The sequence below is a fragment of the Somniosus microcephalus genome, chromosome 16, assembly GCF_052327205.1.
Source record: "Somniosus microcephalus isolate GS21.2 chromosome 16, FLI_Smic_1.0, whole genome shotgun sequence".
NCBI lineage: Eukaryota > Metazoa > Chordata > Chondrichthyes > Squaliformes > Somniosidae > Somniosus > Somniosus microcephalus.
In genome coordinates, this window is record NC_141002.1 from 42,170,861 (window position 1) to 42,188,546 (window position 17,686).

At 45.5% G+C, this 17,686-nt stretch overlaps 1 protein-coding gene across 4 annotated transcripts in view; it reads right to left on the reverse strand.

The window, feature by feature from the left end:
• fbln1 (fibulin 1) overlaps positions 1-16,353 on the reverse strand; it is a 250,906-nt gene extending 234,553 nt beyond the window's left edge. Inside the window, exons 1-3 of one of the 4 annotated variants that reach the window (XM_086008865.1) lie at positions 16,225-16,353; positions 14,277-14,395; positions 9,038-9,110 (exon numbers count right to left, since the gene is read on the reverse strand). In XM_086008865.1, coding sequence (XP_085864991.1) covers positions 9,038-9,098 — 61 coding nt within the window. In that variant the 5' untranslated portion in view covers positions 9,099-9,110; positions 14,277-14,395; positions 16,225-16,353. Of the gene's footprint in view, positions 1-9,037; positions 10,747-14,276; positions 14,396-16,224 lie in introns of those variants that run through there. The other 3 variants (XM_086008866.1, XM_086008864.1, XM_086008867.1) reach the window with 3 other exon arrangements.
• Positions 16,354-17,686: the final 1,333 nt, after the last annotated feature.

The window sequence follows — 17,686 nt, forward strand, 5'->3', positions numbered from 1 at the left end:
TTGGGGTCTTTTTGGTTTGCATTTTGTGGATTTAATTTGCAGCGGAATGATCAGAGGGTGGTCTGGTTGCACCTGGGATGGGTTGCACAGACTCACCATTCCCCCAGTATATGAGGTCATAGACCTTATTAAAGCTACATGAGGATATCAGAGGAGATGTGACATAGGAACATAGGAATATAGAAACAGGAGTAGGCTATTCAGCTGCTCGAGCCTGTCATTTCCCCCATGTCATATGACATCATGGCGGATCTGTACCGCAACTCCATTTACCCATCTTTGCTCCATATGCCTCGATAACCTTTACCTAATAAAAATCTATTCATCACTCTTGAAAATGTCAATTGACCCAGCACCCACAGCTGTAGTGTATGTACCTTCAAGAGAGAACTACTTTTACAGCTCCTGTATACTGTAGTACCGGCAGTGACCACACCTGTATATAAGCCTTGAGCATGCCTCTGTACCCCAGTCTTGAGACTACCCTACTCCAGTAAATACCTGTTGATTGTTAAGTTACAGCATCCGTGTGGTTATTGAAAAACATCATACTCTCAGAATCACGAATCTAACAACAGCCTTTTGGGGGAGAGAGTTCTGGATTTCAACTACCCTGTGAAAAAACATTTCCTGATTTCATTTCAACTGGCCGAGTTCTAATTTTAAAATTATGCCCCCTTTTAGTGGATTCCCCTGCCAGAGGAAATAATTTACCTGTATCTATCTTATCGAATCACTTTATCATTTGAAATATCTCAATTAGATTGTCCCCCAACTTTCTACACTCATGAAAATAAAAGCTAAATTTATGCAATTCAAAATGTACCCCTTTAAACTCCAGAATCATTCTGGTGAATCTGCATGGTGCCCTCCGCAAAGACCAATATATCTCTCCTGAGGTACAGTGCCCAAAGGAGAACGCAGTACTTCTGATGGGTCGGATCAAGGCTCTGTACAACTGAAGCATAACTTCCTCATTTTTGTATTCCAACCTCCTTGAGATAAAAAATTCCAGTAGCCGTTTTGATTAAATTTTGTACCTGCGGTCTAGCTTTTAATGATTTGTGTACATGGACACCTAAATCCCTTTGTTCCTCCACAGCTCCTGGTCTCTCATCATTAACAACAATGTTCTAATTTGTCTTTCTTGGATCCAAAGTGGATTACCTCACACTTGCCCATATTGAATTCATCTGCCATAGTTTTGCCCACTCACTTAGCCTGGCTATGTCCCTTTGTAACTTCCTGCTCACATCAGACAACGTACTATGCCTCCTAACTTAGGGGTTGATTTTCATTAAGCTGTCGGGAAGGAGGCGGGACTACAACTTTCGGGTTTTAGTCCCGCCTACATCGACGTCCGGCCAATCCACGTGATTTTCCCTTGATTGACCTTGTTGAGCCCGCCCAGCGGGCTCAGCAGGCCAATTAAGGGCCACCCGGCGACAGGTGATGTCACAGACTGAAATTTCATCTGTCAAGAGGTCTTGACAGATGAAATATCAGTGCTTCACAGCTGTTTGAAACTGTCAAACACTGACAGTCTGACTTTTAACCTGAGTCCTTCTACGCAGACTCAGTTAGAACTCTCACTGACACTAAAAGCTGAAGGCTATCATTTTTGACAGATTGCAGCCATTCAGCTTTCAGTGCCGGCTGAGTGATGGACCCCCGACGCCTACAGGAAGAAAGGCTGTTAAAGTAAGTACAGGTAATTTAAACTTCTTTACACACTTTAGACACACCAAACACACTTACCTTTGCACTCATGCACCCATCATTCACCTGAACACCGACATCGCGACCCCTCCAAGTCCTTCAACCCGACGGCCCACCTGCTCTAACCTGGCGTGGTTTGGAGCCATCGGGAATCCCACATGACACCCCTCAAAATAGGGATTAGGCTAAAAACTGCCTGTTAACTACCTGTTAACAGGCAGTTAATTGGCACTAATCCCTTCCCGCCTCGGGTCGGCGGGTCCCAGTGCGGGGCGGGTACCCGCCTCCTCTGAAACTTACGTGGAGGCGGGTTTTGGGTGGGATGGTGTCGGGACCCCCGAATTCGGGATTTTTGCCCCCCGCCCGCCTAAAAGCCCGCCTCACGGCACACTGAAAATCTAGGCCTTAGTGTCACAAACTTGGATATACAACTCTCGATTCCTTCATCCAAGTGATTAATATATATGGTAAAAAGGTGAAGCCCCAGTACAGTCCAGCACTTACACTTCACCAGGAAGGCCCTACTGCAACACAACATTAGGTCCTTGATGTGACATTTTGTTGTGCAAATAGAAAAACTGTATTGAGAGAATAGAAGTTCATGGAGCACATGTACAGTAAAAGACCTCTGCACAACTTGTGTGCCAACCTGACTGTCAGTAAGTATCTATATATCTTGCTGCTAGATTATTTTATAATGACTTGAGATGTTGTGCTTTGGGGAGATGTGAGTGTGGCAAGGCTTTCAATTGTATATTGTATCTTCAAGGTGTGTCTTATTGAGTCATGGATATGCATGAGATGCAATGAAAGAGCTGTAAAGTTTTGTGAGGGCTTGGTATGGGTAAGCAGTAAATGTGGAATTTTGTGGCATGCAGTCTTAAACTGTCTATTCAAAACATTGGTAGACACTCCAAGATTGTACACCACAAAATGTTGCAAAGCCGTTGTAACATATTTGGGTTTTTACTACTTTTCTGACTGGGTTTTTCAGTTTACATATTTTACATTGCTCTCATAAGTGTATCCTGACTCCCTATCACCTCAAGAGTATCTTCATCAACTTTGATGCCTAGTAGGCTTTCAGCATTATATTCCTATAAAAAAGAAAGATTTGCATTTATATAGCGCCTTTCACGACCTCAGGACGTCCCAAAGCGCTTTACAGCCAATGTAGTACTTTTGAAGTGTAGTCACTGTTGTAATGTAGTGAACATGGCAGCCAATTTGCACATAGCAAGCTCCCACAAAAAGCACTGTAATATGACAGATAATTTTTTTTTGTTATGTCGCTTGATATTCGCCAGCCAGGACATCAAGAATAACACCCCTGATCTTCTTCAAAATAGTGCCATGGGATCTTTTACGTCCACCTGAGAGAGCAGGTGAGGCCTCGGTTTAACATCTCATCCGAAAGACGGCACCTCCGACCGTGCAGCGCTCCCTCAACACTGCATTGGAGCGCCAGCCTAGATTTTTGTGCTCAAGTCCCTGGAGTGGGACTTAAACCCACAACCTTCTGACTCAGAGGTGAGAGTGCTACCCACTGAGCCACAGCTGACACTTGACACTTGACTATAATAGTGATTAGATAAACCTTTCTGCTAATTATTTTAGCTCCTGGACTGATCCTATGCCTTCACAGGATCTTTCAGTAGAGAATCATAAAATCACAAGCTTGTTTCAGACTTTGGCTGTCAAGCAAATTTATTGAATAATAAACAAGTGAATAAATAAGTCTGTCGGCCTCAACAATATCCCGTCTATTGTGCTAAAGACTTGTGCTCCAGAACTAGCCGTGCCTCTAACCAAGCTGTTCCAGTACAGCTATAACACTGGCATCTATCTGACAATGTGGAAAACTGCCCAGGTGTGTCTTGTTCACAAAAAGTAGGATAAATCCAATCTAGCCAATTACGGCCCATCAGTCTACTCTCAATCATCAGCAAAGTGATGGAAGGTGTCGTCACAGTGCTATCAAACAGCACTTACTCCCCAATAACCTGTTCACTGATGCCCAGTTTGGGTTCCGCCAAGACCACTTTGCTCCCGACCTCATTACAGCCTTGGTCCAAACATGGACAAAAGAGCTGAATTCCAGAGGTGAAGTGAGAGTGACTGCCCTTGACATCAAGGCAGCATTTGACCGAGTGTGGCATCAAGGAGCCCTAGTAAAACTGAAGTCAATGGGAATCGGGGGAAAACTCTCCACTGGCTGAAGTCATACCGAGCACAAAGGAAGATGGTTGTGTTGGTTGGAGGTTAATCATCACAGCCTCAGGACATCGCTGCAGGAGTTCCTCAAGGCAGTGTCCTAGGCCCAACCATCTTCAGCTGTTTCATCAATGACCTTCCCTCCATCATAAGGTCAGAAGTGGGGATGTTTGTTGATGATTGCACAGTGTTCAGTTCCATTCGCAACTCCTCAGATAATGAAGCAGTCCATGCCCGCATGCAGCAAGACCTGGACGACATTCAGGCTTGGGCTGATAAGTGGCAGGTAACATTCATGCCACACAAGTGCGAGGCAATGACTATCTTCAACAAGCGAGCGTCTAACCACCGCCCCTTGACATTCAACGGCATTACCATCGCCAAATCCCCCACCATCAATATCCTGAGGGGTCACCATTAACCAGAAACTTAACTGGACCAGCCACATAAATAGTGTGGCACCAAGAGCAGGTCAGAGGCTGGGTATTCTGTGGTGAGTGTCTCACCTCCTGACTCCCCAAAGCCTTTCCACCATCTACAAGGCACAAGTCAGGAGTGTGATGGAATATTCTCCACTTGCCTGGATGAGTGCAGCTCCAACAACACTCAAGAAGCTCGACACCATCCAAGACAAAGCAGCCCGCTTGATTGGCACCCCATCCACTACCTTAAACATTCACTTTCTCCACCACCGGCGTACCGTGGCTGCAGTGTGTACCATCTACAAGATGCACTGCAGCAACTTGCCAAGGCTTCTTCAGCAGCACCTCCCAAATCCGCGGCCTCTCCCACCTAGAAGGACAAGGGCAGCAGGCACATGGGAACACCAGCACCTCCAAGTTCCCCTCCAGGTCACACACCATCCTGACTTGGAAGTATATCGCCGTTCCTTCATCATCGCTGGGTCAAAATCCTGGAACTCCCTCCCTAACAGCACTGTGGGAGTACCTTCACCACCACCTTCTCATGGGCAACTAGGGTTGGGCAATAAATGCTGGCCTTGCCAACGATGCCCACATCCCATGAATGAATATTTAAAAAAATAATAGTTATATAACATATATATGTCTAGTAGAAATTAGAATATCTAGTCCCCATGAAAGGAAAACAACAAATGTTTCCAATCAAAGTGATTCTTTTTTTGAACTTACACTTTATATACACAATGATTATTTTCTTACTAAAGTGGAAGCTGCACTGGCCTGATCTCTTGAAGATCCTCTAATTTTAACAATTCAATTTATTTAAATACCCCAAAACTATTGCAAAGGAACCTTGCATTTAAATAAATGACAACTCAATCCAAAAGAGCGATTAGTCATACATATAATTACACCACAGCTTATATTTAAATTACATGACTTAGTTCCTCTCTCAAGCCTGTAGCCTTGGAGATAATTAACCATACCTTGAAACATTTCGGTCGATTTAGGCTAGGAACATGTGGGGAAATATTGGGTTGCTTTGCGCCTCCCGTTAGGGGGCGCTAATGGGAGGCGCAAAGCCCCTAGCACCCGGGCGCAGCACCGCTAATGCCTCCCGCAAAATTCAGCGGCCACCGATTCAGCTGCAAATTCAGCTGCCTAGGCCCTAAGCTCTGGAATTCCCTGCCTAAACCTCTCCGCCTCTCTTTCCTCCTTAAAGGTGCTCCTTAAAACCTACCTCTTTGACCAAGCTTTTGGTCATCTGCCCTAATTTCTTATGTGGCTCTGTGTCAATTTTTTGTCTTATAACACTCCTGTGAAGCGCCTCGGGATGTTTTACTACGTTAAAGGCGCTATATAAATACAAGTTGTTGTTGTTGTAATTTCTATGCACTTTTAAGTTACAATTATGAGGTCAAGTATTATTAGGGGCAATCAAGCACAGAAAGCTTCCAGTGAACCAGCAGACATTGCATACCAGTAGTCCGTCCGGGTGAAAGCCAGAGACGGAAATATGGAAATGCAATCAGAGAAACCTTAACGAGCAATGCTACACATTCTGGACTTGTGAATGGTCGAATTAGCATCATAGTGCAAATTATGCACACCCTTGTAAAACAACAGATCTCTCTGCAATTGACATCCTGCAGGAGACAAAGGTGAAGAAAGTGATCTTTTTCGGCACCTGAGAGTACAGGAATCCTTTCTACACAGTAGGGAATGGCATGGAGTGCTCTTCCAAGAAGCAGCGCGAATTGTTTGAAGGAAGAGGCCAGCGGTAGAAATGTCTTTCTTGGGATGTTGCATGAATTAGCAGGACCAAACAGTTTCTGCATTTATTTTTCACTTTTGGTAGGACGGGATTCTAGTTTCTCAGTAAGTCTGGGTGATGCGAATAGAATAATCTCACATGGATTTATCTAGGCTAGCTACTTTATGAGTTTTTCCCCAGAATTTGAGATTCGATGCTCAGATCTGGGAGATTGGGTAAGGCAAGAGCTCAGCTTTCTACTGGCACTTGGCACCACCAATGCTACTCCGTGGACGCACCGGACAGCAGCAACTTACTGTGTGCCAAACTGCTGGTACAAACCTTTGGCATGTTGCTTTATGGCACAACAACATTGTGCTGCCTCACCAGCCCAGCCCATAAAACACCACCATTTTATTGCATCAGCTCAGACTATCCTGATCAAAGGAGGCTGCATCAGACCAAGTTGCTGGTGTGGAGGTGGGGAAGAGAGGGGGAAAAATTGGGTTGCTTTGCCCCTCCCACTAGCGCCCCAACAGGGTCAGGGTGCCGTGTTTGCGGCCGGGGCGGCGCAAATTAAAGGGCAGGTGCCGGGTGGCCATTTTTTGGGGGGCCGCCTGCCACCACCTGCCCCCTTTTGCCTCCTCCTGCGGGGTGCCGGCCGCGATCGGTCAGCCCGGCACCCCGCTCCCCGGTGGTCTAGCAGGGCCCCAGTGCACGCTGCGCTAGGCCCCTCCCCTTTAATCAGGGGAGGGAGGCCCGCAGTACCACGGCGCTACATGCCGATGTGCGTGGCACTGCTGCACTTAGCGCTGTGATATTCCATGGGAGCGCCCCAAGAGGGAGGGGGAGCGCTTCCAGTAGCGCCCCGCCTCCTGCTTGGGGTGCTACCATTCAACTTTGGGCGCGGGGGTGCTAACTTTTTCGGGGCGGTAAATGTAGCGCCCTGGCGAAGTCAGTGCCCCAAAGTCAATTGGCGCGACCCAATTTTTCCCCCTAAATATATAAAGCAATTAAATAAAATATTATTGGGGGAAAAACATATACAAGATATCAAATATCTGATAATATAGGATGAGAGCATTACAAATGTGTAGCTTCACAAATGCTGTTATGCACACCAATAGCTATTAATAAGCCATTATGAATGTGAACGTCAATTTTTTTGAAATGGTTTATAGATTTGTATAGATACAAACTTGGTCATCTCCACAGTAACTGGCCCAGTTAAAGAAATAAATTAATCTCCTGCATTGATTAACAATCCTGGGTATGTAGTCTTCAGGGAAGCATTGGCTTTTCCAAAAAAATTTGAAACTCGGAGTTCCACAACATACTGCCAGCATTGTTGTTTTTGTGGTTTGTTGCTTTACAGGCAGTACAGCTACAGGAGACAAACAGCTTTACAGGCAGTACAGCTACAGGAGACAAACAGCTTTACAGGCGGTACAGCTACAGGGGGCAAACAGCTTTACAGGCGGCACAGCTACAGGGGGCAAACAGCTTTACAGGCGGTACAGCTACAGGAGACAAACAGCTTTACAGGCGGTACAGCTACAGGGGGCAAACAGCTTTACAGGCGGCACAGCTACAGGGGGCAAACAGCTTTACAGGCGGTACAGCTACAGAGGACAAACAGCTTTATAGCCAATATAGCTACAGGGGACAAACAGCTTTACAGGCGATACAGCTACAGGGGGCAAACAGCTTTACAGGCGATACAGCTACAGGGGGCAAACAGCTTTACAGGCAATACAGCTACAGGGGGCAAACAGCTTTACAGGCGATACAGCTACAGGGGCAAACAGCTTTACAGGCGGTACAGCTACAGAGGACAAACAGCTTTACAGGCGGTACAGCTACAGAGGACAAACAGCTTTACAGGCGGTACAGCTACAGGGGACAAAGAGCTTTACAGGCGATACAGCTACAGGGGACAAACAGCTTTACAGGTGGTACAGCTACAAGGGGCAAAGAGCTTTACAGGTGGTACAGCTACAGGGGGCAAAGGGCTTTACAGACGGTACAGCTACAGGGGACAAACATCTTTACAGGCGGTACAGCTACAAGGGGCAAAGAGCTTTACAGGCAGTACAGCTACAGGGGACAAACAGCTTTACAGGCAGTACAGCTACAGGGGACAAACTGCTTTACAGACGGTACAGCTACAACAGGCATGGCCTTGCAGCCTTGGCATTACAATTCTTAAATGGGTTACGTCATCGTTATGTAGCGCCGTGCAAATAGGCTGAATTCCTGGAAAGTCTGCCTGACAAAGCAATCATTTTGTACAACATGCCAGCAATTTCAACAAAAGTTAATGCAACCTATAGATTTTTAAAATTCTGCAATGTATGATTTTTACATCTTCATCAAGACACTCATGGTGCTTGCAAAATGTATAGGTTATCTGACAGGCAAATATACCTTTTGTTAAATTAGATCCCAACCTATGCACATGGTGAAGTCCTGTGAAAAATTGATTGAAATTTAAAAAAATCCTGAGAAGTAGCAACCAGAGAAGTGGGCTTTAATTTCTGTTACAATTACAAGTTAACTGATTGACGTATAAAAGTGCAGGGAGAGGGTCCTTACACCGGGCCTCCAATAAACCCAACATTTATTCTGAAATCCAGACTAAAAGTTGAAGAAATAGCCACAAATCATCACACATAGAAACATTCCAATGTTTAAATCAGCTGAATTCACTGCTTAGTAAGAAAAATAAGTACAGTGTAATTTTAAATTAATTAATGTATGTAAAATGTCAAAACACTCCTTAATATATTTTCCCCAGAAGAATTTGATTATCTGTGTCCTTTACAAATAGGTAACAAAGGAGCTCTGTTTTCTGACTGCTTGTAGCCAGCCAGCATGGTTGCAGACAGCAGAGTCATGAATGTACTTGTTGCAATACATTCTCTCTTACCTTGTAGGCTGAACAGCAACAGACTGAGCAATGTTATCGAGATTCTAGCTGGGAGATCCATCAGGCAGGAAAACTGGAAAAAAAACTTCCTGTTACAGTATTTAAAAGAACAAAAGCACTGAATTCCGTTCTTTCTCTTAAATAAAATGTCTCTTTTCCGCCTCAGTTTTCTCTGTTCCTTCGTTCCTTCTCTTCTCTTTCTCCTGCAGTCCTGACTGAAGCTGCTTTTGACCACAACTCTTTTATAAAAAAAAAACCCACAGGATTTACTTTGAAGGTCTGGGCCTTTCCAAAAGAGATTCCTTAGCAATTATCCTGACTAAGATTTCTGGCCAAACACCCTGAGGGGAGCTCAGCCAGGGAGGTGGGGGTTGCAGGGCTTCACTGCAGCACCGCTCCTGCTGCACTTAATTTACCAACAAGCTTATCAACTCGCCTCTTTAACCCTGAGAGTAACGTTTTATAGGGATGTCAAATTCCAACGTAATCAGTCAGGAAAACCTACAATAAAGAGGTTTTCCATTAATTTTGTCAGCTTATAGAGGTGGAGCTGCAGTATTGGAAGTTCTGTTAGTAAGCAGCTGGTATGAAACTCTATGTTATTTACTGGCAGAGCTACACAAGGCGTGAAGAGCTTTCATTGACTATTGTTGCAGGCTCCACTGATAATTCAGTTGGCAAAATTCACCACCCCGAGTGTGGCACTGAGCTACAAAAATCAGGAGTGTCCTAAGTTCAATCGCTGATCTGAGTTATCCGATCTCAGCCAGGGCAGCAGGAAGTGTGATATAACTGATCTTACCACCGCTGCTGACAGATAAGGAGAAAAAAAATTCAGTCAGAGCTCCCACTCACTGCCATCCAGTGACTCCTGCATCTGTGTGGCTGTCAGGTGAGGACAAGATCAGGCTCAGGTCAGCTAACCCTCTATGGGAAAGCCTGTCTGTGCTAACTGTCTACGTTCAGAAATGAAGACTGGCCACTTGAGTGAAATCATAGAATGATACAGCGCAGAAGGAGGCCATTCAGCCCATCGTGCCTGTGCTGGCTCTCTGAAAGAGTTACCAATTAGTCCCACTCCTTTGCCCTTTCCCCATAGTCCTGCAAAATTGTCCTTTTTAAGTATATATCCAATTCCCTTTTGAAAGTTACTATTGAATCTGCTTCCACCACCCTTTCAAACATTGCATTCCAGATCATAACAATTCGCTGAGTAAAAATATTTCTCTTCATCCCCCCCACTGGATTTTTTGCCAATTATCTTAAATCTGTGTCCTTTGTTTACCAACCATCCTGCCAGTGGAAACAGTTTCTCCATATCCACTCTATCAAAACCATTCATTTGGCCCAAAGTGTTTTGATTTTATAGTCCAGGGGTCTGAGACCTACTGGATACTCCAATTTACCAGCCTCAATTGTTATGGTTTTGTCATTTTATGGATTGCTAGGCAGACAGCTTTGTTACAGCAGAGCATTCCATCTGGGAGAGGGGAGAGCACTTTTCATAGTTTTAGTAAAATCAAAGATAAAAACAGTAAACACATTATAATTGCTAAAGATCCCAATCAGAATGTCCTGATGACATCATCAGACCTGCTTCCTTCAATTGGCCGGGAAACATGCTGGGCGGGCATGTACCAATCACGGTAAATTCATTCTACACAGCGGGCTGGAGCCGGCAGTGGGGCCGGGACCCATCACCGACGTCGCCCGTCACGGACCTGCCGAGGTTGGTAAAATCCAGCCCATTGTTCTTACAGACTTTAGAGTCATAGAGTCATAGAGTTTTACAGCACAGAAAGAGGCCCTTCGGCCCATCGTGTCTGCGCCGCCCATCCATCCCTGTCCAGTCTAATCCCATTTTCCAGCATTTGGTCCATAGCCTTGTATGCAATGGCATTTCAAGTGCTCATCCAAATGCTTCTTGAATGTTGTGAGGGTTCCTGCCTCTACCACCCTTTCAGGCATTGAGTTCCACAGTCCAACCACCCTCTGGGTGAAAAAGTTCCTCCTCAAATCCCCTCTAAATCTCCTGCCCCTTACCCTGAATCTATGCCCCCTTGTTATTGACCCCCCTACTAAGGGGAAAAGTTCCTCTTTGTCTACCCTATCTATGCCCCTCATCATTTTGTACACCTCAATCAGGTCCCCCCTCAGCCTTCTTTGCTCCAAGGAAAACAACCCCAGCCTGTCCAGCCTCTCTTCATAGCTGAGGCGCTCCATCCCAGGTAACATCCTGGTGAATCTTCTCTGCACCCTCTCCAAAGCAATCACATCCTTCCTATAGTGAGGCGACCAGAACTGCACACAGTACTCCAGCTGTGGCCTCACCAGCGTTTTGTACAGTTCCATCATAACCTCCCTGCTCTTATATTCTATGCCTCGGCTAATGAAGGCAAGTATCCCATATGCCTTTTTAACCACCTTATCTACCTGTTCCGCTGCCTTCAGGGATCTATGTACATGTACACCAAGGTCCCTCTGACCCTCTGTACTTCCTAGGGTCCTACCACTCATTGTGTATTCCCTTGCCTTATTTGTCCGTCCAAAATGCATCACCTCGCACTTTTCAGGGTTAAATTCCATTTGCCACTTTTCCGCCCATCTGACCAACCCGTTTATATCGTCCTGTAGCCTGAGGCTTTCCTCCTCACAATTTACCACCCCACCAATTTTCGTGTCATCTGCGAACTTACTGATCATACCTTTTACATTCTCATCCAAATCATTTATGTAGATCACAAACAACAAGGGACCCAGCACCGATCCCTGAGGTACCCCACTGGACACAGGCTTCCAGTCACAAAAGCAACCTTTGACCATCACCCTCTGCCTCCTGCCACTCAGCCAGTTTAGGATCCAACACGCCAAGGCACCCTGGATCCCATGGGCTCTTACCTTCTTGACCAGTCTCCTATGCGGGACTTTGTCAAAAGCTTTACTGAAGTCCATGTAAACCACATCCACAGCATTTCCCTCATCCACCCCCCTAGTCACCCCCTCGAAAAATTCAATCAGATTTGTCAGACATGATTTACCCTTGACAAAGCCATGCTGACTATCCCCGATTAATCCTTGCCTCTCCAAGTGGAGACTAATTTTGTCCCTCAGAATTTTTTCCAATAATTTCCCTACCACAGATGTTAGGCTCACTGGCCTGTAATTCCCTGGTTTATCCCTGCTACCCTTCTTGAATAATGGTACTACGTTAGCTGTTCTCCAGTCCTCTGGTACATCCCCTGTGGCCAGAGAGGTTCTGAAAATTTGTGTCAGAGCCCCTGCAATCTCCTCCTTTGCCTCCCACAGCAGCCTGGGATACATCTCGTCTGGGCCTGGGGATTTATCCACTTTTTGGCCTGCTAAAACCGCTAGCACCTCCTCCCTCTCGATGCTAATATGTTCAAGTATGTCACCGCCCCCTTGCCCGATTTCTATGTCTGCATCGTCTTTCTCCATAGTGAACACAGATGCAAAAAATTCATTTAAAACCCTGCCTACATCATCTGGCTCTACACACAGATTGCCACTTTGGTCCCTAATGGGCCCTACCCTTTCCCTGGTTATCCTCTTGCCCTTAATATACTTATAAAACATCTTAGGATTTTCCTTTATTTTGCTCGCCAGTGTTATTTCATGGCCCCTCCTCGCCCTCCTAATTTCTTTTTTAAGTATGCCCCTGCATTTTTTATACTCCTCTAGGGCTTCTTCCGTCTTTAGTCTTTTGTAACTGCCAAAAGCCCCCCTTTTATTTCTAATGCATTTTTGTATATCCCTTGTCATCCAAGGTTCCCTTTGCTTGTTGGTCCCACCCTTGACCTTTACAGGAACATGTTGGCGTTGTACTCTCTCTATTTCCCTTCTGAAAGTCTCCCACTGTTTTGATGCGGATTTTCCTATAAGTAGCTGCTCCCAGTCCAATTTGGCCAGATCCTGCCTTATCATATTAAAATCGGCCTTCCCCCAATTTAGAACCCTTATTTCCGGGCCGTCTTTGTCTTTTTCCATGACCACCTTAAATCTCACCGAATTGTGGTCACTGTCGCCAAAATGCTCTCCTACTGACACTTCCACCACTTGCCCGGCTACATTCCCCAGAATTAGGTCCAGTACCGCCCCCTCTCTTGTAGGACTTTCTACATGTTGGCTCAAAAAGCTCTCCTGGATGCACTTTAAGAATTCTGCACCCTCTAAGCCTTTCACACTCTGACTATCCCAATTTATATTGGGGAAGTTGAAATCCCCCACTATTATTACCCTATTATTTTCGCACTTTTCTGAGATTTGCCTACATATCTGTTCCTCTATCTCCCCCTGACTGTTTGGGGGCCTATAGTACACTCCCAGCAAAGTGCTTGCCCCCTTTTTGTTTTTAAGTTCTACCCATATGGCCTCATTAGAGGAACCCGCTAATATATCATCCCTCCTTACAGCAGTAATTGACTCCTTAATTAATATTGCAACACCCCCTCCCCTTTTACACCCCCCTCTGTCTCGCCTGAAGATTCTATACCCCGGAATATTGAGCTGCCAGTCCTGACCCTCCCTCAACCATGTCTCCGTGATAGCAACAATATCGTACTCCCATGTGTTCAACAACAACTTCAGTTCATCCACCTTATTTGCAAGACTCCTTGCATTAAAATAAATGCCTTCCAGCCCTGCCATATTCTCTTTTGCCTTCACATATTTGCTTTGCCTTCCCAGCTGACTTGTTTTTCCCTCTGTATTTGGCTGTAAATCACCCCCTACTATAGCTCCACTCTGTACCCCATCCCCCTGCCAAGTTAGTTTAAACCCCCCCCAGCAGTGCTAGCAAACCTCCCCGCAAGGATATTGGTTCCCCTCTGGTTCAGGTGTAAACCGTCCGACTTGTTGGCCCTTTCCATTGCAATGAAGTGGCTATTATTTATCTGTTAGCTAAAACAGTGACTTTTGTGTGGATATTCAACCTTGGGGCTTCACAGCCAACCCTGACCCCGTCCTTAGCCCTACTTTCCAACAGGGGTCGCTGGATAGCAATCAGGAGCAGGAATCCTGGCTAATTTTCTCCACTCTAGCATAGGGTTACTGAAGCTCATTGTAGCACAGCTATTTCACCTGGCTGACAGCAGCCGAGGCAGCACAAACTTGAGCCTCAATATTAACTCAGGGCGGGAGCTGAGGCAGGTAGCAAACCTTCCTAACCTCAGTAGTGTGAAACACAGGCAATTTTAACTCCAAGGCTTCATCAGTTTCCTACCTGAAGGAATGGTCCCAGCGTTCTGGAAAGTCATGAAGGTTTCACGAGGATCTTGCGATCGGGATGGGAGGAAGCCTGGGGAAGAGGTGGCCTAAACTTTTCTTGTGGACTTCTCCTGGCTTCACAAGGAAAGTAAAAAAAAGTAAAAAGACTTACCTTATTGGCCCTCTTCTAGCTCCGTCTCTTCTTCTCACAACCGCTTCCCCCATTCAGGCCCACAGTTTAAATAGCAGTTGAACTCCAATTACATCATCGGAGCCCGATCTGCATATTTAAAGAAAGACAATAGCAAAATACTGCGGATGCTGGAAATCCGAAATAACAACAGAAAACGCTGGAAAAACTCAGCAGGCCAGGGCAGCATCCGTGGAGAGAGAAACAGAGTCAACGTCGAGGAACAGCACCTCATCTTTCGATTAGGCACTCTACAGCCCTCTGGACTCAACATAGAGTTCAATAATTTCAGATCATAACCCCGGCCCCTATCACATATATATATTTTCTTCTTTTTTTTATCCACAATTTTTGTTTGGCCCCCTTTTTTCTTCTTCCCTCCCACATGGCAGCTGCCCTTCATTCTGCCAGTGCAATTCACACCCCATCTAGAGCCATCCTTTGTTCCTTAACCTGTCCCATTACCATCTCCTCTCACCTTGAATATCTCTTAATGTCGCTCAATCTCTCTTAATTTCTCCTGCTTTCTATCCTATCACTGACCTTCCCTTTTGTTCTTTCATCCCCTCCCCCTTTTCCCAGCCCCCAAACCTGCTTTCCATTTCCTGCTTTTTTCCAGTTCTGATGAAAGGTCATCGACCTGAAACGTTAACTCTGTTTCTCTCTCCACAGATGCTGCCCTGGCCTGCTGAGTTTTTCCAGCGTTTTCTGTTGTTATTTAAAGAAAGACGCTGCTGGTTCCCAGCGGGTGTTCTTCCCGCCTGCTCAGAAGAGCAGGTTAAAATCGTAGACTGTGGGATCGAAGCTGGACATCTGCAGATGAGTCCCTGCCCACCCATTCCAAAAGAGCATAAGAACATTCCGTTTTAGTCAGGTGGGCTTGGTTAAAACCGTTCCTTTGGAATCAAACATGGGACCTTCTGCTGTATGTCTCAGTTATACACAGCCTTCATCAACTGAATATGAACCTAGAAGAAGCAGTCAGTAATCACTCTCAAATCTTTCCCCTCTCATTTGCCTTTAACCTATAACCCATTCTTGTTATATTCCATGACATTATTATGTGTAGCTACGTGCATAACTTCATACTTACCTACAATGAAGGACATTTGCCTGTCTCGGGCCAATTTCCCACTCCATCTACATCCAACTGTAATATGGAGCTCATAGCAGGTTTTTAATATATAGGTTACACAAAAAGGATTTTTAGAAAGGGTAGGGGAATGGCAATGCTGCCACAGGTCTGTTTATTCTTTCAATTTGTGAAACTGGGTCTTCACTATGGCCCAGAAATTCGGGTCGGGGGTTTCCCGCGGGTACAAGCCTCCGACCTGCACTTACCTAGTGCGCCGGCTGTTGTGCTGAGGGCCCGCGTGGGATTCTGATCCTGGGCCTGCTCCAACTGCCGGCGCGGTGCTTGCATATCCCAGGGGCGCAGTTAGTTCGAAGCGTCCCCTGGGATCACATGGGCCATGGAGAGCCAATGGTAGCAGGGAATCTGTATTCATAGATTTGACAGGAAGAGCTGTCAAATCTATGAATACAATTCAGCCCCAAAACATCACTAAAACTTCAAATGCATTTTTTTTTAAATCACATTTTTAAAATAACTATAAATTACATAAAATAACTATTTTAAACAATAATTAAAATTTTTGAAAAAAATAATTACAGTTTCTAACGGGGCTAAAAATAAACTTACCTTTCTTGAAAGTATTTAAAAATAATAAACTTGTGGAAAAAATGTTTTAATTTAACTTAATTCACCACTTACCTTGTTAAAAGCAGGCCTTGCGACTGCTTTTTACAAGTGTAGCTCCTGGAGACATACCCTCCCGGAGAAACCTGCAAAAAAACCGGAAGTTCCAGGCGTACGCGCTGCCTCTCTGGCGCACGCATTCGACCTGTGACCCCCTTCCTTTAAGGGAACGGAAGTTCCGGTTTTCTGCGCATGCGCAGTGCATGCACGAAACCGGCACTTTCGTTGGGCCTACGCGTGAGTATCCAGCGCGTACTCACCTGTGGGGACCCGACGTTCTGACCCTATGTTTCAACTGCAGCTGTTTAGTAGACAATAGCCTTGAGTGAATCACCACCTTCAAACAAGGTTGGGAGGAGCTTTTTAAAAATCTTTTACACAGTGCAGCAAGAATAGGCCTTGAAGAAGTTGGAGAGGAGATTTGCTATAATGGCACCAGGGATGAGGGATTACAGTTATATGGAGAGGCTAGAGAAACTGGGATTGTTCTCATTAGAGCAGAGAGGATTCGGGAGAGATTTAATAGAGGTGTTCAAAATTATGAAAGGTTTCCATAGAGTCATAGAGTTATACAGCACAGAAAGAGGCCCTTCGGCCCATCGTGTCCGTGCCGGCCATCAAGTCCTGTCTATTCTAATCCCATTTTCTAGCACTTGGTCCATAGCCTTGTATGCTATGGCATTTCAAGTGCTCATCTAAATGCTTCTTGAATGTTGTGAGGGTTCCTGCCTCTACCACCCTTTCAGGCAGTGAGTTCCAGATTCCAACCACCCTCTGGGTGAAAAAGTTTCTCTAAACCTCCTGCCCCTCTAAACCTCCTGCCCCTTACCTTGAAACTATGCCCCCTGGTTATTGACCCCTCTACTAAGGGGAAAAGTTCCTTTCTATCTACACCCCTCATAATTTTGTACACCTCAATCAGGTCCCCTCTCAGCCTTCTCTGCTCTAGGGAAACAACCCCAGCCTGTCCAGTCTCTCTTCATAGCTGAAGCACTCCAGCCCAGGTAATATCCTGGTGAATCTCCTCTGTACCCTCTCCAATGCAATCACATCCCTCCTATAGTGTGGTGACCAGAACTGCACACAGTATTCCAGCTGTGGCCTAACTAGCATTTTGTACAGCTCCATCATGACCTCCCTGCTCTTATATTCTATGCCTCGGTTAATGAAGGCAAGTATCCCATATGCCTTTTTAACCACCTTATCTACCTGTCCTGCTGCCTTCAGGGATCTATGTACATACACACCAAGGTCCCTCTGATCCTCTGTCCTTCCTAGGGTCCTACCATTGATTGTGTATTCCCTTGCCTTGTTAGTCCTCCCAAAATGCATCACCTCACACTTTTCAGGGTTAAATTCCATTTGCCACTGTTCTGCCCATCTAACATCCTGTCTATATTGTCCTGCAGCCTGTGGCTTCCCTCCTCGCTATTTACCACTCCACCAATTTTTGTGTCATCTGTGAACTTACTGATCA